Source organism: Heterodontus francisci, chromosome 6, assembly GCF_036365525.1.
Source record: "Heterodontus francisci isolate sHetFra1 chromosome 6, sHetFra1.hap1, whole genome shotgun sequence".
NCBI classification, from domain to species: domain Eukaryota; kingdom Metazoa; phylum Chordata; class Chondrichthyes; order Heterodontiformes; family Heterodontidae; genus Heterodontus; species Heterodontus francisci.
The window spans coordinates 5,187,401-5,212,419 of NC_090376.1; the positions used below are offsets into that span (position 1 = coordinate 5,187,401).

Sequence of the window (25,019 nt, forward strand, 5' to 3'; positions counted from 1 at the left end):
AAGAGCTGGTGGGATTAGACTAGATAGCTGTTTTTCGGCCAGCACAGACATGATGAGCCAAAGAGCCTCCTTCGGTGCTGTAAAAGAGTGACCGCTGAGTCCTTTGGGAAGCCCTGAGGTGGTGGCGGGCGCTATATAAATGCAAGTGTTCATACTGTATATAGAGCAGGTGTTGTACCTACTCATTTTGTCGCTTCCTGTAATTCAGGCTAAAAGAGCAGGTTCCGCCGAGATTTGAACTCGGATCGCTGGATTCAGAGTCCAGAGTGCTAACCATTACACCACGGAACCCAGGCTATTCGGCCAGCCACTGGAGGCGTATTTTAGGGAGTAATACCGACTCGTCAGAGCGTCAACACGAAGCCCCGCCTCCTCACCCCAGGTGAATAGAAAACTATTTTAAAATACTAATTTTCTGAGTAATTTGTTTCTATTTGATTGAAAATAACTCCAGGGGATAAATAAATAAAAATAATTTGCTCACATGAAAAAGAAACTGACCCAATGCATCGCCGGAAGTGACGCTAGTCAGAAAGGAAGTAAATTGAAGGGGCCTAATATTAAGGAAGTAAATTTTGACCTCACATGTCCAGTTGATTTTAATTTTTTTCTGTGTTTTTCCCTTTAATCTAATGATTGATCTATTCAGTTTTGGGCACCGGCAGCAATGAGAAAATTAGTTTTCTTAAATTGGCAGAAGTGCGTCTGACTTTTCTCAAGCCGCAAATGGGCGGCGCCGTTTTGTTGTGACGTCACCAACGACGCCTCGAACTGATCGTAAAAAAAGTTAATATTTCGATTAAATTATTTTTAGGCCACTACTTTCATATTATAAGATCTTTCGCACTATTTTTGGATTAAAAATTATTACGTCGGACGTTCTTAAAAAAGGGCGTGATCCCTTTTTCCGGGTCCCGGAGGAAGGCGGGAAACGGGGAGGAAATGACGAGTGGGGTCGCCCTCCTGGGACCCGGAAATGGATCTGCCCTGGTTGCCGTGGAGATGCCATGATGGCGGGCTTGGTGGAGGAGGAGAGCGAGTGGGATGGTTGGATGTTGGAGTCTCTGAGATTGTGCGGCTCATTCTAACTGGGAGGGGAACTCGGGTACTTAATGTCGGCCTGGCTTCCCCTGGGCCTGGGGAGAATCTCTCAGGGCACTTGTGCCCCAGTGGACGGGGTTGCCAACTAGGGTTGGACTGATTCCTGGAGGTTTCAACCTCTGCCTCCCATTATCAGGCGTGATAACACAAACTTTTCCCCCTTTCTCCAACATTTCTATAACTAATAAATGAAGGTGTTAAGTAAATTGATAAAAGAAATCTAATTCAATGCCCACTATAATTGTTTTCTCCATCAGTGTGTCTGGGTGATTAATCTTCAATTACTGGAGACTCCAGGACAATCCTGGAGGGTTGGCAACCCTGGGAGCAAATGACCCATTGAGAGAGAGGGAAGTAATGTGTGATGGATAGAGAAGGCTGGGGTATTTGGGAAATGAGAGTGCGCTGGGGTCTCTATCTCTGATACCTTATGATACTTTGAGGGAGCCCCAAGGTTTTTTTTTATTTGTTCCTGGGATGTGGGCGTCACTGGCCAGGCCAGCATTTATTGCCCATCCCTAATTGGCCTTGAGAAGGTGGTGGTGAGCTGCCTTCTTGAACCGCTGCAGTCCATGTGGGGTAGGTACACCCACAGTGCTGTTAGGAAGGGAGTTCCAGGATTTTGACCCAGCGACAGTGAAGGAACAGCGATATAGTTCCAAGTCAGGAGGGGAACTTGCAGGTGGTGGTGTTCCCAAGCATCTGCTGCCCTTGTCCTTCCAGTTGGTAGAGGTCGTGGGTTTGGAATGTGCTGTCGAAGGAGCCTTGGTGCGTTGCTGCAGTGCATCTTGTAGATGGTACACACTGCTGCCACTGTGCGTCGGTGGTGGAGGGAGTGAATGTTGAAGCTGGTGGATGGGGTGCCAAGCAAGCAGAATGCTTTGCCCTGCATGGTGTCGAGCTTCCTGTGTGTTGTTGGAGCTGCACCCATCCAGGCAAGTGGAGAGTATTCTATCACACCTGCCTTGTAGATGGTGACAGGCATTCGGGAGTCAGAGCTGAGTTACTCACCACGGAATTCCCAGCCTCTGACCTGCACTTGTAGCCGCAGTATTTATGTGGCTAGTCCAGTTCAGTTTCTGTCAATGGTAACTTCCAGGATCATAGAATCATAGAAAGTTTAAGGCACAGAAAGAGGCCACTTGGCCCATCATGTCTGTGCTGGCCGAAAAACTATCCACCCATTCTAATCCCACTTTGCAGCATGATGTTGATAGTGGGGGAATTCAGCAATGGTAATGCCATTGAACATCAAAGGGAGACGGTTAGAATCCCTCTTGTTGAAGATGGTCATTGCCTGGCACTTGTGTGATACGAATGTTACTTGCCACTTATCAGCCCAAGCCTGGATATTGTCCAGGTCTTGCTGCATTTCTGCACGGACTGCTTCAGTATCTGCGTCGTCGCGAATGGTGCTGAACATTGTGCAATCATCAGCGAACATCCCCACTTCTGACCTTATAATGGAGGGAAGGTTATTGATGACGCAGCTGAAGATGGTTGGGCCTGGGACACCACCTTGAGGAACTCCTGTAGTGATGTCCTGGGACTGAGATGACTGGCCTCCAATAACCACAACCATCTTCCTCTATGCTAGGTTTGACTTCAACCAGCAGGGAGTTTCCCCTGATTCCCATTGACTCCAGTTTTGCTCTGGCTCCTTGATGCCACACTCAGTCAAATGCTGCCTTGATGTCAAGGGCAGACACTCTCCCTCACCTCTGGAGTTCAGCTCTTTTCTTCATGTTTGGACCAAGGCTGTAATGGGGTCAGGAGCTGAGTGGCCCTGGCACAACCCAAACTGAGCGTCAGTGAGCAGGTTGTTGCTGTGCAACTGCCACTTGATAGCACCGTTGACAACCTCTTCCATCACTTTACTGATGATTGAGAGTAGACTAATGGGGCGGTAATTGGCCGGGTTGGATTTGTCCTGCTTGCTTGGTGTCACTGTCTAATCCTCCATGTTGGGTTCTGGCTGAGGCTGACGAGCAGGAGCTCCATGTGGATATGGTGGATTATACAGAAGGTTCTTCCAGAGCTACTGCCTCAAGTTAAACCAGGATTCTGGGACGAGGATATGAAAGGCGTTATGTAAATGCATATTCCTTTTGTTTCGTTAAGATGTTCCTTACCTCTGTGACCAAGCTTTTGGCCACCTGCCCTTATTTGGCTTGATCACATTTGATCTGATATTCACTTGTGCGGAGTAGCTTGAGTTGTTTTACTTTGTTCAATGTAAGTTGTGGTGAGCTAGGTCTTTGGAGTGTTTTACAGTATGATGGCTATAGATCTCCATATCCTGTCTGTTTCAGGTACAACGACCTTCATGTATTTGAGCTTCAGGAACCAACACGAGTTATAGAATGGATTCAGGATAGAAGTACGTTGGTGTGTGTCTGTGTCTCATTCTCTGTTTGTTTACACACACGTGTTCCTTTTCCAAAACAATATCTGATATTTGCCTTGAAGGGGGTACAGCACAGATTCAACAAAATGATACTGGGTTAAAAGGGTTAAGTAATGAGGACAGGTTGCAAAGACTAGGTTTGTATTCCCTTGAGTTTAGAAGGTTAAGGGGTGATCTGATTGAGGTGTTTAAGATGATTACAGGTTTTGATAGCCTAAGTAGAGAGAAACTATTTCCTCTGGTGGGGAGAGTCCAGAACAAGGGGGCAGAACCTTCAAATTAGAGCTTGGTCATTCAGAAAGCACTTCATCACACAAAGGGGAGTGGAAATCTGGAACACTCTCCCCCAAAAAACTGTGGATGCTGGGGGTCAGTTGAAAATTTCAAAACTACGATTGATAGATTTTTATTGGGTATTAAGACTGTGTAATTAGGAAAACTAATAGAATGTTGTCGTTTATTGCGAGGGGAATTGAAGTTGGGAGGTTATGCTTCAGTTATACAGGGCATTGGTGAGGCCTGTGAGTCTAACGTCAGTGGTAGGGAAATTATTGGAAAAAATTCTGAGAGACAGGATTAATCTCCACTTGGAAAGGCTTGGATTAATCAGGGATAGTCAGTATGGCTTTGTCAGGGGGAGATCGTGTCTAAAAATTTGATTGAATTTTTTGAGCAGGTGACTAGATGTGTAGATGAGGGTAAAGCAGTTGATGTAGTCTACATGGAATAAAAACAAGAAATGCTGGAACTACTCAGCAGGTCTGGCAGCATCTGTGGAAAGAGAAGCAGAGTTAACGTTTCGGGTCAGTGACCCTTCATCGGAACTCGTTGGTCTACATGGACTTCAGTAAGGCTGTTGATAAGGTCCCACATGGGAGGTTGGTTAAGAAGGTAAGAGCCCATGGGATCTGGGGTAATTTGGCAAATTGGCTCCAAAATTGGCTCAGTGGCAGGAGGCACTGGTGATGGTCGAGGGTTGTTTTTGCGAGTGGAAGCCTGTGACCAGTGGGATACCGCAGGGATTGGTGCTGGGACCCTTACAGTTTGTAGTGTACATTAATGATTTAGTAGACATGAATATAGGAGGTATGATCAGTAGGTTTGCAGACGATACAAAAATTGGTGGTGTCGTAAATAGTGAGGAGGAAAGCCTTAGATTACAGGACGATATAGTTGGGCTGGTAAGATGGGCGGAGCAGTGGCAAATGGAATTTAATCCTGAGAAGTGTGAGGACTAACTTTGCAAGGGAATATACAATGGATGGTAGGACCCTAGGAAGTACAGAGGGACTTTGGTGTACTTGTCCATAGATAACTGAAGTCAGCAGCACAGGTAGATAAGGTGGTTAGGAAGGCATATGGGATACTTGCCTTTATTAGCCGAGGCTTAGAATATAAGAGCAGGGAAGTTATGTTAGAGCTGTATAAAACGCTGGTTAGGCCACAGCTGGAGTAATGTGTACAGTTCTGGTCACCACACTATAGGAAGGATGTGATTGCACTGGAGAGGGTGCAGAGGAGATTCACCAGGATGTTGCCTGAGCTGGAACATTTCAGTTATGAAGCGAGACTAGATAGGCTGGGGTTGTTTTCCTTGGAGCAGAGAAAGCTGAAGGGGGACCTGATTGAGGTGTACAAAATTATGAGGAGCATTGATAGGATAGATAGGAAGAAACTTTTTCCCTTAGTGGAGGTGTCAATATCCAGGGGGCATAGATTTAAGGTAAGGGGCAGGAGGTTTAGAGGGGATTTGAGGAAGAATTTATTCACCCAGAGGGTGGTTGGAATCTGGAACGCACTGCCTGAAGAGGTGGTAGAGGCAGGAACCCTCACAACATTTAAGAAGTATTTGCAACACCATAGCATACAAGGCTAAGGGCCAAGTGCGGGAAAATGGGATTAGATTGGACGGGTGCTTGATGGTCAGCGCAGGCGCATTGGGCTGAAGGGCCTGTTTCTGTGTTGTAAATGTCTATTACATCTGGAGTACTGTGTACGGTATTGGTCTCCCAAATTAAGGAAGGATGTAAATGTGTTGGAAGCAGTTCAGAAAAGGTTTACTAGACTAATATCTGGAATGGGCGGGTTGTCTTATGAGGAAAAGTTGCACAGACTAGGCTTGTATCTGCTGGAGTTTAGAGGAGTAGAGGCGACTTGATTAAAACATATAAGATCATGAGGGGTCTTGACAGGGTGGATGTGGAAAGGATGTTTCCTCTTGTGGGAGAATCTAGAATGAGGGGTCACTGTTTAAAAGTAAGGGGTCGCCTGTTTAAGACAGAAATGAGAAATCTTTTCTCTGAGGGTCGTGAGTCTTTGGAATTCTTTTCCTCAAAAGGCAGTGGAAGCAGAGTCTTTGAATATTTTTAAGGCAGAGGTAGATAGATTCTTGATAAGCAAGGGGGTGGAAGGTTATTGGGAGTAGGTGGGAATGTGGAGTTGAGGTTGCAATCAGATCAGCCATGATCTTATTGCATGGTGGAGCAGGCTAGAGCAGCCGAGTGGCCTACTCCTAATTTGTATGTTCGTATGTGTAAAAGTACAGATCGGCCATGATCTAACTGAATGTAGGAACAGGCTCGAGGGATTGACTGGTCTCCTGTTCCTATGTTTTATGACCCAAGTGTTTGGTCGCCCCTCCTGATCTGCTTGATTCAGTGTCCGTGTCCCCCAGTCTGTTTAATTGGTGAAGAGCCCTGAGGTGTCAATGGTACACTGTATGTGCACACACACTGGCTGGTGTAATATCAGAGCTGCACAATACCCTGACTCTCATCCTTCCCTGTCTGGCAGGTATCTGTGTCGCCGGCTGCAATGTGGGGAAGAAGAATGAAATTCTTGAGCTCTCCCTTCCTCAGAAACTCTGTGCTAAAGGAAACCAGGTGAGAGGAAAATAATCCCACCTAAGGGTGTGTATTTAATTGAGGACCGTGTTGTTGCCTCCCACAGAACCAACAGATGGAGCATAGTGGAGCAGGGTGAGTATTAAAGGGAGCATTAACTGTTGGGGTGAGGGGTGTGGAGTGGTCCCACACTTCATTTCTACCCCATGAGAGTGGTCGATAGAAGACCTGATGACTGGTCTCGAGGGCTCAGTGGGATCACAAAGAATGTCTGCTGTTGTTCACAGGATGATGAAGGCCTAAGGGCAGATCCTACTTCATCCAACTGGAGAGATCTGACACCTCGACCCTCATTGCTGCTTCTGTTCCTTCAATGTTGGCGCTATTCTGGGGTGAGGGGTTTTGTCCCCAGACCTTTAACTGCTCTGTTCTCACCTACAGGGACTTTGCCCAGAGAGAGACTTCACAGTAGAACACGGTGGCTTCTCACAGAGGCCCATTTATGAATTGAAACACGTCGCGGGGACCAGGTAGGGCATGAGAGGAGAAAAGACCAGATTGCTTTCTACCATCCGAGTAGTCTCATTACTGTGATAATGGAGTTGTTGACTAATCACAGCAATCAATCAGACCCAGACAGGGCGAGGTGGAGGGAGGGCAGCTACTCTGCATTTCTGCTGGGAGGCCCAGCCTCTAATTTTAATGGGCTAAAGGGCCTTGGCTTTCACATCTTATCTGGGCAGCACAGTGACGCAGTGGTTAGCACCGCAGCCTCACAGCTCCAGCGACCCGGGTTCAGTTCTGGGTACTGCCTGTGCGGAGTTTGCAAGTTCTCCCTGTGACCGCGTGGGTTTCCGCCGGGTGCTCCGGTTTCCTCCCACAGCCAAAGACTTGCAGGTTGATAGGTAAATTGGCCATTGTAAAATTGCCCCTAGTGCCAGGTAGGTGGTAGGAGAATGGTGGGGATGTGGTAGGGAATATGGGATTAATGTAGCATTAGTATAAATGGGTGGTTGTTGGCCAGCACAGACTCGGTGGGCCGAAGGGCCTGTTTCAGTGCTGTATCTCTAAATAAATAAATAAATCTGAAAAACTGACCCTCCGACAGTGCGGCGCTCCCTCGGTACTGCACTGGTCGTATCAGCCTAGATTTTGTCCTCAAGTCCCTGGAGTGGGACACAAACCCACATCCTTCCGACCCAGAAGCAAAACTGTTACCCTCCAAACCAGGGCTGACAGTATAAAGTGCAGTCATTGTTGTAATGTAGGGAACACAACAGCCAGTTTGTGCACAGCAAGCTCCCATAAACAGCAGTCTGATAAGTGACCAGTTTTACTGCTGTTGGTTGAGGGAAAAATATTGGTCTGAATCCAATGGCGTGATTTGATAGAAGAGCAGGGCATTTCTCTGGTGTCTTGGCCAACATTCCTCCCTTGACCAACATCATGAACAAGCAGATCCATTAGTCACCTTATTACTGATGGTGCAATCTTACCCTGCAAAATGGTTGCTGCGTTTGTGTGTCTAACAGTCAGTGCATTTTCGTTGATTGCCACATCTCAGAGCCCCTCACATACAATGTGTTGTATAAACTTGGGTCGAAGAAGCATAGTAAGACTTACAGCGGAGAAGGAGGCCATTTGGCCTATCGTGGCCATCGGCCAAAAAAGAGCTATCCAGCCGCATCCCACTTTCCAACTGTTAGTCCGTAGCCCTGTAGGTTACGGCACCTCAAGTGCATATCCAAGTATTTTTTAAATGTGATGAGTGTTTCTGCCTCTACCACCCTTCCAGGCAGTGATTTCCAGACTCTCTCCACTCGCTGGGTGCAAAAATTCCTCCTCAACTCCCCTCCAATACTTGCTTTAAATTACTTGAAATCTCTGCCCCTGGTTATTGACCCCTCTGCTAAGGGAAATGGTTCCTTCCTATCTCTTTATCTGGGCTGCTCATAATTTAATACACCTCAATTAAATCTCCCCTCAGCCTCCTCTGTTCCAAAGAAAACAACCCCAGCCTATCCAATCTTTCATCATAACTAAAATTCTCAGTCCTGACAGCATCCGTGTAAATCTTCTCTCTACCTCTCTAGTGCAATTACATCCTTCCTGTAATGTGGTCTGTCTCACTTTAGTGACTCGGTTTTCTTCTGTTTTAACGTTACATTTCTAGAGGGGTTCTTTTCTTTTCTTTCTTTTGGGCCTCCTTATCTCGAGAGACAATGGATACGCGCCTGGAGGTGGTCAGTGGTTTGTGAAGCAGTGCCTGGAGTGGCTATAAAGGCCAATTCTGGAGTGACAGGCTCTTCCACAGGTGCTGCAGAGAAATTTGTTTGTCGGGGCTGTTGCACAGTTGGCTCTCCCCTTGCGGCTCTGTCTTTTTTCCTGCCAACTACGAAGTCTCTTCGACTCGCCATAATTTAGCCCTGTCTTTATGGCTGCCCGCCAGCTCTTGCGAATGCTGGCAACTGACTCCCACGACTTGTGATCAGTGTCACACGATTTCATGTCGCGTTTGCAGACGTCTTTATAGCGGAGACATGGACGGCCGGTGGGTCTGATACCAGTGGCGAGCTCGCTGTACAATGTGTGTTTGGGGATCCTGCCATCTTCCATGCGGCTCACATGGCCAAGCCATCTCAAGCGCCGCTGACTCAGTAGTGTGTATAAGCTGGGGGTGTTGGCCGCTTCAAGGACTTCTGTGTTGGAGATATAGTCCTGCCACCTGATGCCAAGTATTCTCCGAAGGCAGCGAAGATGGAATGAATTGAGACGTCGCTCTTGGCTGACATACGTTGTCCAGGCCTCGCTGCCGTAGAGCAAGGTACTGAGGACACAGGCCTGATACGCTCGGACTTTTGTGTTCCGTGTCAGTGCGCCATTTTCCCACACTCTCTTGGCCAGTCTGGACATAGCAGTGGAAGCCTTACCCATGCGCTTGTTGATTTCTGCATCTAGAGACAGGTTACTGGTGATAGTTGAGCCTAGGTAGGTGAACTCTTGAACCACTTCCAGAGCGTGGTCGCCAATATTGATGGATGGAGCATTTCTGACGTCCTGTCCCATGATGTTCGTTTTCTTGAGGCTGATGGTTAGGCCAAATTCATTGCAGGCAGCCGCAAACCTGTCGATGAGACTCTGCAGGCACTCTTCAGTGTGAGATGTTAAAGCAGCATCGTCAGCAAAGAGGAGTTCTCTGATGAGGACTTTCCGTACTTTGGACTTCGCTCTTAAACGGGCAAGGTTGAACAACCTGCCCCCTGATCTTGTGTGGAGGAAAATTCCTTCTTCAGAGGATTTGAACGCATGTGAAAGCAGCAGGGAGAAGAAAATCCCAAAAAGTGTGGGTGCGAGAACACAGCCCTGTTTCACACCACTCAGGATAGGAAAGGGCTCTGATGAGGAGCCACCATGTTGAATTGTGCCTTTCATATTGTCATGGAATGAGGTGATGATACTTAGTAGCTTTGGTGGACATCCGATCTTTTCTAGTAGTCTGAAGAGACCACGTCTGCTGACGAGGTCAAAGGCTTTGGTGAGATCAATGAAAGCAATGTAGAGGGGCATCTGTTGTTCACGGCATTTCTCCTGTATCTGACGAAGGGAGAACAGCATGTCAATGGTCGATCTCTCTGCACGAAAGCCACACTGTGCCTCAGGGTAGACGCGCTCGGCCAGCTTCTGGAGCCTGTTCAGAGCGACTCGAGCAAAGACTTTCCCCACTATGCTGAGAATTGAAAAAACAGGGAAGTTCTATTCATCGAATCATAGAATAGAATGATACAGCACTGAAGGAGGCCATTCAGCCCATTGTGCCTGTACTGGCTATTGAGCTATTCAATTATTCCCACTCCCTTTCCCCAGAGCTCTGCAGTTTCTTTCCCTTCAAGTATTTATCCAATTCCATTTTGAAAGTTACTATTGAATCTGCATCTGCCGCCCTTTCAGGCAGCACATTCCAGATCACAATAACTCACTGAGTCAAGAAGTTTCTTCCTGTCGGCCTCATGTTCTTTTGCCAATCACCTTAAATCTGTGTTCTCTTGTTACTGACCTTTCTGCCACTGGAAACAGTTCCACTTAAACTTGTATAAAACCTTGATTAAGCCACACTTGGTGTCCTGTGAACAGTTCTGGTCTCGATATTTTAACAAGGATATAGAGCAACTGAGAGATTATACCTAACTGGAAAGATTGAACAAGCTGGGGCTCTTTTCTCCAGAAAAGAGAAGGTTAAGGGGAGACCTGATAGAGGTGTTTAAAATTATGAAAGGGTTTGATAGGGTCGACACAGAGAACATGGTTCCACTTCTAGGGGAGACCAGAATTAGAGACCATAAATATCAGATAGTCAGCAATAAATCCAACCAGCAATTCAGGAGAAACCTCTTTACCCAAACAGTGGAATGTGGAACTCGCTACCACAGGAGTGGTTGAGGTGAATAGTATCGATACATTTAAGGGGAAGCTGGATAAACACGAGGGAGAAAGGAATAGAAGAATATGGTGATAGGGTGAGATGAAGAGGGTTGAGAGGAGGCTTGTGTGGAGCATAAAAACCAGCACGGAACAGATGGGCCAAATGGCCTGTTTCAGTGCTGTCGACTCCATGTCTGATTCTTTCTCTGCAGCATACTGGTGAGCAGTGGGCCTCCTGACACCTCGCTACAGGTCTGGCGCTTGGCAACAGAAGAGAGCGGTAAGTGAATCAGTCACGTTGAATTTTTAGTCGCATAGCAGGGGCGAACAGAAAGGCCGACAGGGGCCAAGAGCTGCCACCAGGAGAGACTGAGCACAGCTCAGACCCCCCCACCAGACTGGCAGGGAGAGGGGCCTTGGCTGGGCAGAGAATTCAAACCAGCCATTGGAACATCAGGAGGCCATTAAGCCCCTCAAGCCTGTTATGATCTGTATCTTAACTGTTTAACCTGCCTTAGCTCCACACTCTTACTCAACAAAAATCTATCAATCTCAGTCTTGAAAGCTCCAATTGACCCCCAGCATCAACAGCTTTTTAGGGGAGGCTATTCTGGATTTCCACTCCCCTTTGTGTGAAGAAGTGCTTCCTGACATCACCCCTGAACAGCCTGGCTCTAATTTTAAAATTCTGCCCCCTTGTTCTCAATCTTCCGCCCCACCAGAGGAAATAATTTCTCTTATCAACTCTATCAAATCCTTCAATCACCTTAAATGCCTCAATTAGATCACCCTTAATCTTCACTGCTCAAGAGACTAAAAGCCGAATCTATGCAAACTGTCCTCTTAATTAAACCCTTTTAGCTCTGCTGTCATGTTCCCCCACCCCCCCACTCCCACCACCTCCAGTGGTCAGCAGCAGGCACCCAGTTGCTTCTTTTCATCCCATTCGCCCCCTGTTCCTAACAGAGGGCTGCTTTTTAAAAAAATATTTGTTCGTGCAATGTGGGCGTCGCTGGCCAGGTCAGCATTTATTGCCCATCTCTAATTGCCCTCGAGATGGTGGTGGTGAGCTGCCTTCTCGAACCGCTGCAGTCCATGTGGGGTAGGTACACCCACAGTGCTGTTAGGAAGGGAGTTCCAGGATTTTGACCCAGCGACAGTGAAGGAACGGCGATATAGTTCCAAGTCAGGATGGTGTGTGACTTGGAGGGGAACTTGCAGATGGTGGTGTTCCCATGCATTTGCTGCCCTTGTCCTTCTAGTTGGTAGAGGTCACGGGCTTGGAAGATGCTGTTGGAGAATTTTGTTGAAGGAAATTGGACACTGGAGGACCAGTTCACTCAGTCAGTCATTGAGCCCAACACCTTCTGGTCTGTATGTAGTTCAGGAGAATCATAGAATGTACAGCAGTGAAGGAGGCCATTCTGCCCATTGTTCCTGTGCTGGCTCTTTGAAAGAGCTATCCAATTAGTCTCACTACCTGCTCTGTCCCCGTAGCCCTACAGTTATTTACATTGCAAGTATTTATCCTGTTTTCTGTTTGAAAGCTGTGGTGGAACCTGTTTCCACCGCCCATACGAGCAGATTTTTAAAATCCTCTCTTCCTATGCCCGGCTTGTTACCGTGTGGATCAGGATGCGAGCCTCTGCTTCTCTAACTCACTAGGAATTGTCTGCTGTTTTTTCTGTCACCACCAGAGGACCCTGTGGCCTGAGGATCTTCGGCAGTGACATTTCATAGAATGATGCAGCACAGAAGAAGGCCATTTGACCCATCAGGCCAGCTCTTTGAAAGAACTATTCAATTAGTCCCGCTCCCCTGCTCTTTCCCCATAGTCCTGAAAAATTTTCCCTTCGAGTATTTATCCAGTTCCCTTTTGAAAATTACTATTGAATCTGCTTCCACTGCCCTTTCAGGCAGCGCGTTCCAGATCACTGGCAGAAGAACCAGAGGGGAGATGAGATTTTTTTAATGCAATCACCGTAAATCTATGTCCTCTGGTTACTGACCCTCCTTATTAACTCTGCCAAAATCCTTCTTCATTTTGAACACCTCTTTTAAATCTCCCCTTAACCTTCTCTGCTGTAAGGAGAACAGTTGCAGTTTCTCCAGTCTCTCCACGAAACTGAAGTCCCTCAGCCCTGGGACCATTCTAGTAAATCTCCTCCGCACCCTCTCCAAGGCCTTGACATCCTTCCTAAAGTGCGGGGCCCAGAATTGAGCAGAATATTCCAGCTGGGGCCTAATCAGTGTTTTATAAAGGTTTAGCAATAACTTCCTTGCTTTTATACTGTATTCCTGCCACCTTCAAAAATGTGTGTATGTACTTCCCCAGGTGCCCCTATTCCTGCAATTGCTTTAAAATTGTACCATTTTGTTTATATTGCCTCTCCTCATTCTTCCATCCAAAAGGTATCACTTTTCTCTGTTAAATTCAACCTTCTAATTCGTTCAGATCTGAGCATTCCCTGGTTGCTTTTTTGACCCAAATTAAATTGCTTTGATTGAGCTTGACTACTGGTGCAGGGACTCTAGACTGTGGTAATTGCCCCAGCTGGAATATTGCGTCCAATTCTGGCCACCATACTTTAGGAAGGATGTCAAGGCCTTGGAGAGGGTGCAGAGGAGATTTACTAGAATGGTAAGGATGAAGGACTGCAGTTACATGGATAGATTGGAGAAGCTGGGATTGTTCTTCTGTAAGCAGAGAAGGTTAAGGGGAGATTTAATACAAGTGTTCAAATCATGAGGAATTCCGATAGAGTAAATAAGGAGAAACTGTTCCCAGTGGCAGGAGGGTCAGTAACCAGAGGGAACAGATTGAAGATAATTAACAAAAGAACTGGAGGGGAGCTGAGAATTTTAATTTTAACACAATGAGTTATAATCTGGAATGCACTGGTTGGTGGAAGCAGGACTTCCCTTTTAAAAGGGAATTGGATAAATACTTGAAGAGGAAAGTTTTGCAGGGTATGGGGTGTTCCAGATGTGGTCTAACCAACCACCTGTATAATGACAGAATGCTGTCCTTTGATTTCATCCCTAACTCTGTTGTTCTCCCTGCGATAGATGCCATCATGCTGGCAAGCATGGTCCAGCACCAGACTGCAGGCGGCCAGTGGTCAAAAATCTCCGTCATCTGCTCTCCAACGCCTCAGGTGCTTCATGGGTCAAAGGTTAACAACCTCGCAATCCAGGAAATTGCGTCACAGAAGGTGCTGTTTACCACAGGTGTGTCACATTCAGTGTCTCCGAAAAACTTCTGATGGAGTCCCACCTGGAGGACGGCTAGCTTCTCCCTTGGGGAGGGGGGCAGATTTTTTTTTAAATTCATTCCTTCGCAATGATGTGAGCGTCTCTGGCCAGGCGAGCATTTATTGCCCATCCCTAATTGCCATTGAGAAGGTGAGCTGCCTTCCTGAACCGTTGCAGTCCATGTTTGTAGGTATATTTAAAGTGCTGTTAGGGAGGGAGTTCCAGGATTTTGACCCAGTGACAGTGAAGGAATGGCGATATAGTTCCAAGTCAGAAGGGGCTTGGAGGGGAATGTGCAGGTGGTGGTGTTCCCATGTGTCTGCTGCACTTGTCCTTCTAGGTGGTAGAGGTCGCGAGTTTGGAAGGTGCTGTTGAAGGAGCCTTGGTGAGTTGCTGCCGTGCATCTTATAGATGGTACTCGCTGCTGCCACTGTGCACTGGTGGTGGAAGGAGTGAATATTGAGGGTGTTGGATGGGGTGCCAATCAAGCGGGCTGCTTTGTCTTGGTTGGTGTTGAGCCTCTTGAGTGTTGTTGGAGCTGCAGCCATCCAGGCAAGTGGAGAGTATTCCATCACACTCCTGACTTGTGCCTCATAGATGGTGGACAGGCTTTGGGGAGTCGGAGATGAGTTACTTGCTGCAGAATTCCCAGCCTCTGACCTGCTCTTGTAGCCACGGTACTTATATGGCTACTCCAGTTCAGTTTCTGGTCAGTGGTAACCCCCAGGATGTTGATGGTGGGGGATTCAGTGATGCCATTGAATGTCAAGGGGAGATGGTTAGATTCTCTCTTGTTTGAGATGGTACTTGTGTGGCGTGAATGTTACTTGCCACTTATCAGCCCAAGCCAGAATGATGTGCAGGTCTTGTTGCATATGGAAATGGGCTGTTTCAGTATTTCAGGAGTCACAATCATCAGCGAGCATCCCCACTTCTGACCTTGATGAAGTAGCTGAAGATGGTTGGGCCTAGGACACTACCCTGAGGAACTCCTGCAGTGATGTCCTGGGACTGAGATGATCGACCTCCAACAACCACAACCATCTTCCTTTGCGCTAGGTAAGACTCCAATCAATGGAGAGTTTTCCCCCGATTCCCATTGACTCCAGTTTTGCTAGGGCTCCTTGATGCCATACTCGGTCAAATGCTGCCTTGATGTCAAGGGCAGTCACTCTCACCTCACCTCTTGTGTTCAGCTCTTTTTTTTTCCATGTTTGAACCAAGGCTGTAATGAGATCAGGAGCTGAGTGGCCCTGGCAGAACCCAAACTGAGCGTCAGTGAGCAGTTATTGCTAAGCATGTGCCACTTGATAGCACTGTCAATGACACCTTCCATCACTTTACTGATGATTGAGAGTTGACTGATGGGGCGGTAATTGGATTTGTCCTGTTTTTTGTGTACAGGGCATACCTGGGCAATTTTCCACATTGCCGGATAGATGCCAGTGTTGCAGTTGTACTGGAACAGCTTGGCTACGGGCATGGCCTGTTCTGGAGCACAGGTCTTCAGTACTATTGTCGGAATGTTGTCAGGGCCCATAGCCTTTGCAATATCCAGTGCCTTTAGCCATTTCTTGATATCACATTGTGTGAATCAGATTGGCTGAAGACTAGCATCTGTTATGTTGGAGACCTCAGGAGAAGGCCGAGATGGATCATCTGCTCAGCACTTCTGGCTGAAGATTGTTGCAGATGCTTCAGCCTTATCTTTTGCATTGATGTGCTGGGCTCACCCATCGTTGAGGATGGGGATATTTGTGGAGGTTCCTCCTTCGGTTATTTGTTTAATTCACCACCATTCATGGCTGGATGTGGCAGGACTGCAGAATTTAGGTCAAAAAGAAAAAGGAAGCATTCGTAAGGGCTGGAAGGCTAGGAACAGACGAATCCCTTGAGGAATATAAAGACAGTAGGAAGGAACTTAAGCAAGGAGTCAGGAGGGCTAAAAGGGGTTATGAGAAGTCATTGGCAAACAGGATTAAGGAAAATCCCAAGGCTTTTTATACGTATATAAAGAGCAAGAGGGTAACCAGGGAAAGGGTTGGCCCACTCAAGGACAGAGAAGGGAATCTACGTGTGGAGCCAGAGGAAATGGGCGAGGTACTAAATGAGTACTTTGCATCAGTATTCACCAAGGAGAAGGACTTGGTGGATGATGAGCCTAGGGAAGGGAGTGTAGATAGTCTCAGTCATCTCATTATCAAAAAGGAGGAGGTGTTGGGTGTCTTGCAAAGCATTAAGGTAGATAAGTCCCCAGGGCCTGATGGGATCTACCCCAGAATACTGAGGGAGGTAAGGGAAGAAATTGCTGGGGCCTTGACAGAAATCTTTGCATCTTCATTGGCTACAGGTGAGGTCCCAGAGGACTGGAGAATAGCCAATGTTGTTCCTTTGTTTAAAAAGGGTAGCAAGGATAATCCAGGAAATTATAGGCCGGTGAGTGGTAGGGAAATTATTAGAGAGGATTCTTCGGGACAGGATTTACTCCCATTTGGAAACAAATGGACTTATTAGCGAGAGGCAGCATGGTTTTGTGAAGGGGAGGTCGTGTCTCACTAACTTGATTGAGTTTTTTGAGGAAGTGACGAAGATGATTGATGAAGGATGGCCAGTGGATGTTATCTATATGGACTTCAGTAAAGCCTTTGACAAGGTCCCTGATACAAAAGGTGAAGTCACATGGGATCAGAGGGGAGCTGGCAAGATGGATACAGAACTGGCTCGGTCATAGAAGACAGAGGGTAGCAGTGGAAGGGTGCTTTTCTGAATGGAGGGCTGTGACTAGTGGTGTTCCGCAGGGATCAGTGCTGGGACCTTTGCTCTTTGTAGTATATATAAATGATTTGGAGGAAAATGTAGCTGGTCTGATTAGTAAGTTTGCGGACGACACAAAGGTTGGTGGAGTTGCGGACAGTGATGAGGATTGTCAGAGGATACAGCAGGATATAGATTGGTTGGGCACATGGGTGGAGAAATGGCAGATGGAGTTTAATCCAGACAAATGTGAGGTAATGCATTTTGGAAGGTCTAATGCAGGTGGGAAGTATACAGTAAATGGCAGAACCCTTAGGAGTATTGACAGGCAGAGAGATCTGGGCGTACAGGTCCACAGGTCACTGAAAGTGGCAACGCAGGTGGATAAGGTAGTCAAGAAGGCATAAGGCATGCTTGCCTTCATCGGTCGGGGCATAGAGTATAAAAATAGGCAAGTCATGCTGCAGCTGTACAGAACTTTAGTTAGGCCACACTTAGAATATTGCGTGCAATTCTGGTCGCCACGCTACCAGAAGGACATGGAGGCTTTGGAGAGGGTACAGAAAAGGTTTACCAGGATGTTGCCTGGTCTGGAGGGCATTAGCTATGAGGAGAGGTTGGATAAACTCTGATTGTTTTCACTGGAACGACGGAGGTGGAGGAGCGACATGATAGAGGTTTACAAAGTTATGAGCAGCATGGACAGAGTGGATAGTCAGAAGCTTTTTCCCAGGGTGGAAGAGTCAGTTACTAGGGGACATAGGTTTACGGTGCGAGGGGCAAAGTTTAGAGGGGATGTGCGAGGCAAGTTCTTTACACAGAGGGTGGTGAGTGCCTGGAACTTGCTGCCGGGGGAGGTGGTGGAAGCAGGTACCATAGAGATGTTTAAGAGGCATCTTGACAAATACATGAATAGGATGGGAATAGAGGGATACGGTCCCCGGAAGTGCAGAAGGTGTTAGTTTAGGCAGGCATCAAGATTGGCGCAGGCTTGGAGGGCTGAATGGCCTGTTCCTGTGCTGTACTGTTCTTTGTTCTTTGATCTGTTGGTTGTGGGATCGCTTAGCTCTATCCATCGCATGCTGCTTACACTGTTTGGCATGCATGTCCTGTGGTGTAGCTTTACTAAGCTGACACCTCATTTTTAGGTGTGTCTGGTGCTGCTCCTGCACACTTCATTGAACCAGAGTTGGTCTCCTGGCTTGATGGTAATGATACTGTGGGGGATTTGCTGGGCCATGAGCTTACAGATTGTGGTTGAGTACAATTCTGCTGCTGCTGATGGCCCACAACGCCTCATGGATGCCCAGTTTTGCATTGCTAGATCTGTTCAAAATCTATCCCATTTAGCACGGTGGTAGTGCCACACAACACTTGTGATGGGCGGCACAGTGGGCAGTGGTTAGCACCGCAGCCTCACAGCTCCAGCGACTCGGGTTCAATTCTGGGTACTGCCTGTGTGGAGTTTGCAAGTTCTCCCTGTGTCTCCGTGGGTTTCCTCCAGGTGCTCCGGTTTCCTCCCACAGCCAAAAGACTTGCAGGTTGATAGGTGAATTGGCTGTTATAAATTGTCACTAGTATAGGTAGGTGGTAGGGGAATATAGGGACAGGTGAGGAGGTGGTAGGAATATGGGATTAGTATAAATGGGTGGTTAATGGTCGGCTCAGACTCGGTGGGCCGAAGGACCTGTTTCAATGCTGTATCTCTAAATATAAAAAAAATAAATCTAACACAATGGAGGGTATCCTCAATGTGAAGGCGGGTCTTCGTCTCCACAAGGACTGTGTGGTGGTCACTCCTACCAATACTGTCATGGACAGATGTATCTGTGGTAGATAGATCGGTGAGGACGAAGTTAAGTAAGCTTTTCCCTCTTGTTGTCTCCCTCACCACCTGCCGCGGACCCAGTCAAGCAGCTGTGTCCTTTAGGATTTAGTCAGCTCAGTCAGTAGTGGTGCAACCGAGCCACTCTTGGTTAATGGATATTGAAGTCTCCCACCCAGAGTACATTCTGTGCCCTTGCCATTCTCAGTGGTGTTCAACATGGAGGGGTACTGATTCATCAGCTGCGGGAGGGCGGTAGGTGGTAATCAGCAGGAAGTTTCCGTGCCCATGTTTGACCTGATGCATTGTGACTTTATGGGGTCCAGAGTCAATGTTGACGACTCCCAGGGTGACTCCCTCCCTACTGTATACCACTGTGCCGCCACCTCTGCTGGGTCTATCCTGCCGGTGGGACAGGACATACCCAGGGATGGTGATGGCAGTGTCTGGGACATTGTCTGTCAGGTATGATTCCGTAAGTATGACTATGTCAGTCTATTGCTTGACTAGTCTGTGGGACAGCTCTCCCAACTTTGGCACAACCCCATAGATTTTAGGAAGGAGGACTTTGCAGGGTCGACAGGGCCAGGTTTGCTGTTGTCGTTTCCCATGCCTTGGTTGATGCTGGGTGGTTTGTCTGGTTTCATTCTGTTTAGACTGTTCTCTAGCGGTTTGGCGCAACAGAGTGGCTTGCTAGGCCATTTCAGAGAGCATTTAAGAGTCAACCACATTGCTGTGGGTCTGGAGTCGCATATAGGCCAGACCAGGTAAAGACAGTGGATTTCCTTCTCTGAAGGACATTAGTGAACCAGATGGGTTTTTGAGCCATGGTCACCATTACTGAGACTAGCTTTTTTTAAATTCCAGATTTATTAATTGAATTTAAATTCCACCAGCTGCTGTGGTGGGATTTGAACCTGTGTCCGCAGAGCATTAGCCTGGCTAGTCTAGTGACATGACCACTACGGCACCACCTCTGCCAGGTATACTCTCCTTGACTCAGGAGTTGGGAGGGGGGGTCTCCCTGCCCAGGGAGAGTTGCTGAGCCCCATGTCAGGCTACGATGGTGCAATGTTGATGCCCCAGGAGATGGAAGAGATCATTTCCTGCAGTGTGGAAAGGTCCTGCTGTGGGTTTCGTGTATCCTGGTGGATGTTCTTCATGAACACTGGGGGTCAGTCTCTCCTGCCTGTCTCCTCAGTCAGCAGCAGTGACACAAAAAAATAGGAGGTGATTCTTGCACAGGGAGCAAGATTCCGAGGGAGACAATGGGCTTACATAGAAAATGGGACAGAATATCGTTGGGTTCGCAAAATACCCTAGTGACTGAATACATCGGGATTATGCACAGTAATGGGAAGGGGTTTGTTCCATTGGGAATCTGTACAGTGGGGTGAGGAAGTTGAAGAGGAGTGATGTGGTGGCTGTGGGCTAGATTGGTTCTGATTGGATGATTAATGTTGGATCCCAACTAATAGGAGCATTTGTTAATTCTCTCCACAGGGGCAGATAACTGTGAACCAATCAGTGAGCTGGAGTTTCTCAACCATTCCACCTTTTCAATCTGCTCTCTGAACGGCTGCTTGTGGTTGGCTGATACCCGGCAGCACCCAAGTCTGATTGGATGCTCCGATGTACCCGTGAGCAGGGCTGGCGGCTGCCATTGGACGATGGGGTGGGCGCCCGGGCACTCGAGGGTAGCCAGGTTGTGCTCGGACGGGCGAGTGGTGCTAACCGATTACCGAGACCTGAGCAAGGCACTTAGCCTCGCAGAGCTGACGTTTCCCTCCCCCGTCCCAAACAGCAACTATCTGAGCCTGACCTGGGCACCATGCCTACAGGACCACCTTGCAGTGTCTGGTACGTTGGTTCTGGAGGGGAAGGATATGTAGGAACAGCATGGTCCATTGTTCATTTAGATCATGGCTGATCTTCTCTCCATCTATCCAGCTTGGTTCTGTAATCCTTCATACACTGACTTAACAAATATCTATCGATCTCAGCTTTGAAATTTTCAATTGGCCCCCAGCCTGAACAGTTTTTTGGGGGTGAGAGTTCCAGATTTCTACTCTCCTTTGTGTGAAGAAGTGCTTTCTGATATCATCCCTGAACCGCCTGGCTCTAATTTTAACATTCTGCCCCCTTGTTCTGGACTCACCTCACCAGAGGAAATTGTTTCTCTCTATTGACCCTGTCAAATCCTTTAATCATCTTAAACACCTTGATTAGATCACCCTTAATCTTCAATACTTGAGGGAATACAAGCCTAGTCTAGCAACCGGTCTGTGTAATTTAACCCTTTTAGCTCCGGTATCATTCAGGTAAGTCTACGCTGCACCCCCTCCAAGGCCATTATATCCTTCTGAGGTGCGGTGCACAGGACTGAACACAGTTATTACGGTTACTGTATCTTTTTAAAGAAAAACATGGTTAATCTCGGATGGTGGGACTGTTCGCCCCTCTCGCTCCTACTCTGTGGAGTTTTTGGGCCAGGGATTAAAATACAGGTGTGGTGAAAAAGGGAAACTGACCTAGAGGTGACCTTTCTGAAGTTGAGAGGTTAGAGGGCACACCCTTTCACCACCTGGATCTGGATGTAAATCTGAAGCTGTTCCACTTGTGTCCCATTAGAATAAGTCCTGCATGGCTCAGCTCGGAACATCAGGCTAGACTGACTGGTATAAACTGGTAAACTTGTTCTGAGGCTGGTAAGAGGGCCGATGTTAGTGATGCAAAATATCACTTTGGAGGGCAACTGGGACGGTGTAAAGGGGGCCGCCTTTCTACCGCTATACTCTGCTGTCCTGTACCCAAAACCCATTCACCCATCAACCCCTTAACTCACTGACCTATATTGGCTCCAGCAATGACATGCTTTTATAGTTCTGGTCTTATTTTCAAATCCTTTCATGGCCTCATTCCTCCCTAGCTCTGAAACCTTCTCCAGCCCTCCAAGATATATGTGCTCCTCTAATTCTGGCCTCCTATACATCCAGGTTTTCACTACCCTACCTTAAACCATCTTTAATTTAGTTAAACATCCCAAGACGCTTCACAGGAGCAATTATAGAACAAAATTTGACACCGAACCACATAAGGAGATATTAGGACAGTTGACCAAAAGCTTGGTCAAAATGGTAGGTTTTAAGGGACATCTTAAAGGAGGAGAGAGGTGGAGAGGTTTAGGGGGGGAATTCCAGAACTTGGGGCCAGGCAGCTGAAGGCACGGCCACCAATAGTGGAGCGATTAAGATCAAGAGGCCAGAATTGGAGGAGTGCAGAGATCTCGGAGGGTTGTGGGGTTGAAGGAGGTTACAGAAATAGGGAGGGGTGTAGGGACTGGAGGAGGTTACAGAGATAGGGAGGGGTGTAGGGTCTGGAGGAGGTTACAGAGATAGGGAGGGGTGTAGGGACTGGAGGAGTGTAGGGTCTGGAGGAGGTTACAGAGATAGGGAGGGGCGTAGGGTCTGGAGGAGGTTACAGAGATAGGGAGGGGCGTAGGGTCTGGAGGAGGTTACAGAGATAGGGAGGGGCGTAGGGACTGGAGGAGGTTACAGAGATAGGGAGGGGCGTAGGGTCTGGAGGAGGTTACAGAGATAGGGAGGGGCGTAGGGACTGGAGGAGGTTACAGAGATAGGGAGGGGCGTAGGGTCTGGAGGAGGTTACAGAGATAGGGAGGGGCGTAGGGTCTGGAGGAGGTTACAGAGATAGGGAGGGGCGTAGGGTCTGGAGGAGGTTACAGAGATAGGGAGGGGCGTAGGGTCTGGAGGAGGTTACAGAGATAGGGAGGGGCGTAGGGTCTGGAGGAGGTTACAGAGATAGGGATGGCGTAGGGTCTGGAGGAGGTTACAGAGATAGGGAGGGGTGTCGGGTCTGGAGGAGGTTACAGAGATAGGGAGGGGTGTAGGGTCTGGAGGAGGTTACAGAGATAGGGAGGGGCGTAGGGTCTGGAGGAGGTTACAGAGATAGGGAGGGGCGTAGGGTCTGGAGGAGGTTACAGAGATAGGGAGAGGTGAGGCCCTGAAGGGATTTGAAATTGAGGATGAGCATGTTGAGCCTCACTGTCACATGTTAAGAATTGGTTACTTGGGTAAAGTACTGGGGGGTGGGGGGGCTGTGGGTGGTGGGAGAGTCTGTACCCTAGCACTGTTGGGAGAGGGACAGGAGGAACCGGTGGGGGTTAAAACCCCCAACATGAATGTTTGATGTTTCTGTGCAGCCATCATGATTGTTGTTTTTCTGTCTGTTGAAGGTTTTAATGGGACAGTTCACATTTACAACACCAGCTTGTGGTCAGCAGAACTCACTGGGGTGGAGCCAACCTTCGTTCACCGAGGTCACAGTGTCGCCGTGGAGCCCGAACGAGAGATCCCGCTGGTCACCAGACACGTGTGGCACCCGTGGAAACGACAGACGCTCCTCTCGGCCGCAGACGATGGGTCCTTCCATGTCTGGGATTGGGCGGGTCATAACAGCGGCCGATAATCTTGCTGCAGCTTCCAGCTTTGTCTGTCTCTCTCTCTCCCTGCCAAACCCAAAGTCTCACTGGTTAGTGACTCTGCTACCAGCATCGTTCAGTCAGGGGTGGGTCTTAGATCTGACTGGTTATTACTGTGTCTTCTGTAACAGCTCAGTCCCCTCACAACTAATCAACCCAATAAGATTGAGGTCCCGTCACTGTGACTGACTGACCCCTCAATAGTGCGGCCCCGTCACTGTGTGACTGACTGATCCTTTGGGATGGGGGAGGCTGCACAACCCCAAGACTCTGTTGAGAGGAGCCTTTGCAGATGCTGGTTCAGCTCAAGGTTGTTAGAATTTTGTTGAACCCACTGTTGAATAACTTGCTGACACTATCGAGATTCATACTTGAAGAATGACTGCCCGGGTGAGATATCAAGGATACGGTGCAAAGGCGCTAAGAAGCATCTATATAAAAGTTTTTCATTATTAAAAAATATTTTATACTAAAAATTTGATTAGTGTACAGCAATGAAACTAGTAAATATTTCTGTCTAGGTTTTTTAATGTTTGCAGTGATTTTTGAATTGGGTTACCCACAGATTGTGACGAGGTACCATTTGAAAATGCATTTTTTTGTGCTAAACCCATTTTCAGCTGTCAACATTGCAATAGGTTACCCACAGGTTACCTATTGTTAAATATATCAAAGAATATTAATGCAATTAATGAAACTCTATCCCATGACTTGATTAAGGAATGATAAATTGGACTGTTAGCTAGTCTCTGAATTGTTTTCACTCTAAAAACACTACTGCCACATTGGGCATTCCAATGGGGATTTTCCTGTCATTGGGGAGACAGAGAACTAGCAGTAGCTCCAGGGCAGTATGCAGGAGTGGATCCACCTGTGTCTTACACACTGTCCTGAATTACCTTTGCCCACTCACCCTCACCACAGTCACCTGAGCTTGTAAGAAGTTCAGTTTACCCAGAAGGCAGTGACAGTATCTCTTTGCCTCCTGCAGCCTAATAAGGACTGCAACAGCTGTGGCCTTGAACTTGCATGGAAATCACTCCCGTCTGTCAGGTGGGCGCAGGCTGCTGTGCATCTTATCAGAAAGGATAAACAGGCTGAGTCTCTTTTTGCTTGAAAAGAAAGGCTAAAAGAGGTCTTTACTCTATAAAAAACCTTTTATAATTTTAGACACAGTGAGAGTTTCCAGTTGTGGGGAAGAGTAAAACTAGAGGCCATCAGTATAGAATCAAAGTAAATAACCAAGGAGGAACTCGGAAGAAAATTCTTTACCCAGAGAGTGCTGAGAATGTGGAATTCACTACCACAGGGAGTGGTTGTAGTGAATAGTAAAGATACATTCAAGGGGAAGCTAGATAAACACATGAGGGAGGAGGGAACTGAAGGTTAGATGAGGGAAGATGGGAAGAGGTTCGAGCAGAGTATAAACTGGCATGGACTGAATGGCCTGTTTCTGTGCTGCCTATTCTGTGTATCGTGTCTTCCAGGGTTGCTGAAAAATCCTATTTACTGCAGCAAAAGAAAGACAGCACTTTCTGTTCAAAATACCCACTGTGTACTTAAAACAAAAAATACATATACTTACGAACTTGAGGAGGCCATTCAGTCCCTTGAGCCTGTTCCATCATTCTATTAGATTGTGGCTGATCCTTATCTCACCTTGGTTCTGTAACCCTTAATAAATTTGGTGAAGAATCTATCAAACTCAATTTTTGGAGAAGAGAGTTCCAGATTTTTTTATGTGAAGAAATGCTACCCAACATCACCCCAGAAAGGCACAGCTGTAATTTTAAGGTTCTATCCCCTTGTTCTGGACTCCCTCCCACCTGAATCATAGAGTCAGAAAGATGTGGGTTCAGATCCCACTCCAGAGACTTGAGCACAAAAGCCAGGCTGACAGTCCCAGTGCGGTGCTGA

The 25,019-nt window shown here is 47.5% G+C and overlaps 1 protein-coding gene and 1 non-coding gene across 5 annotated transcripts; one reads left to right on the forward strand and one right to left on the reverse strand.

Moving 5' to 3' along the window:
• Positions 1-219: 219 nt before the first annotated feature.
• On the reverse strand, positions 220-291 carry trnaq-cug (transfer RNA glutamine (anticodon CUG)). The gene has a single exon. It is a non-coding gene; the product is annotated as a tRNA-Gln (tRNA).
• Positions 292-964: 673 nt separating this feature from the next.
• Positions 965-24,811, forward strand: wdr73 (WD repeat domain 73). Of its 4 annotated transcripts, none has more exons than XM_068033010.1 (8): positions 965-1,072; positions 3,414-3,481; positions 6,302-6,390; positions 6,793-6,881; positions 10,983-11,050; positions 13,840-14,001; positions 20,108-20,464; positions 22,857-24,811. In XM_068033010.1, exons 1-8 carry the CDS (start codon positions 1,008-1,010, stop codon positions 23,087-23,089), a joined length of 1,131 nt encoding a protein of 376 aa, XP_067889111.1. In that variant the 5' UTR covers positions 965-1,007; the 3' UTR covers positions 23,090-24,811. The 4 variants fall into 4 exon arrangements, with proteins under 4 accessions (XP_067889111.1, XP_067889110.1, XP_067889112.1 ...); XM_068033009.1 differs by lacking the exon at positions 965-1,072 and adding an exon at positions 1,115-2,036; XM_068033008.1 differs by lacking the exon at positions 965-1,072 and adding an exon at positions 2,052-3,192.
• Positions 24,812-25,019: the final 208 nt, after the last annotated feature.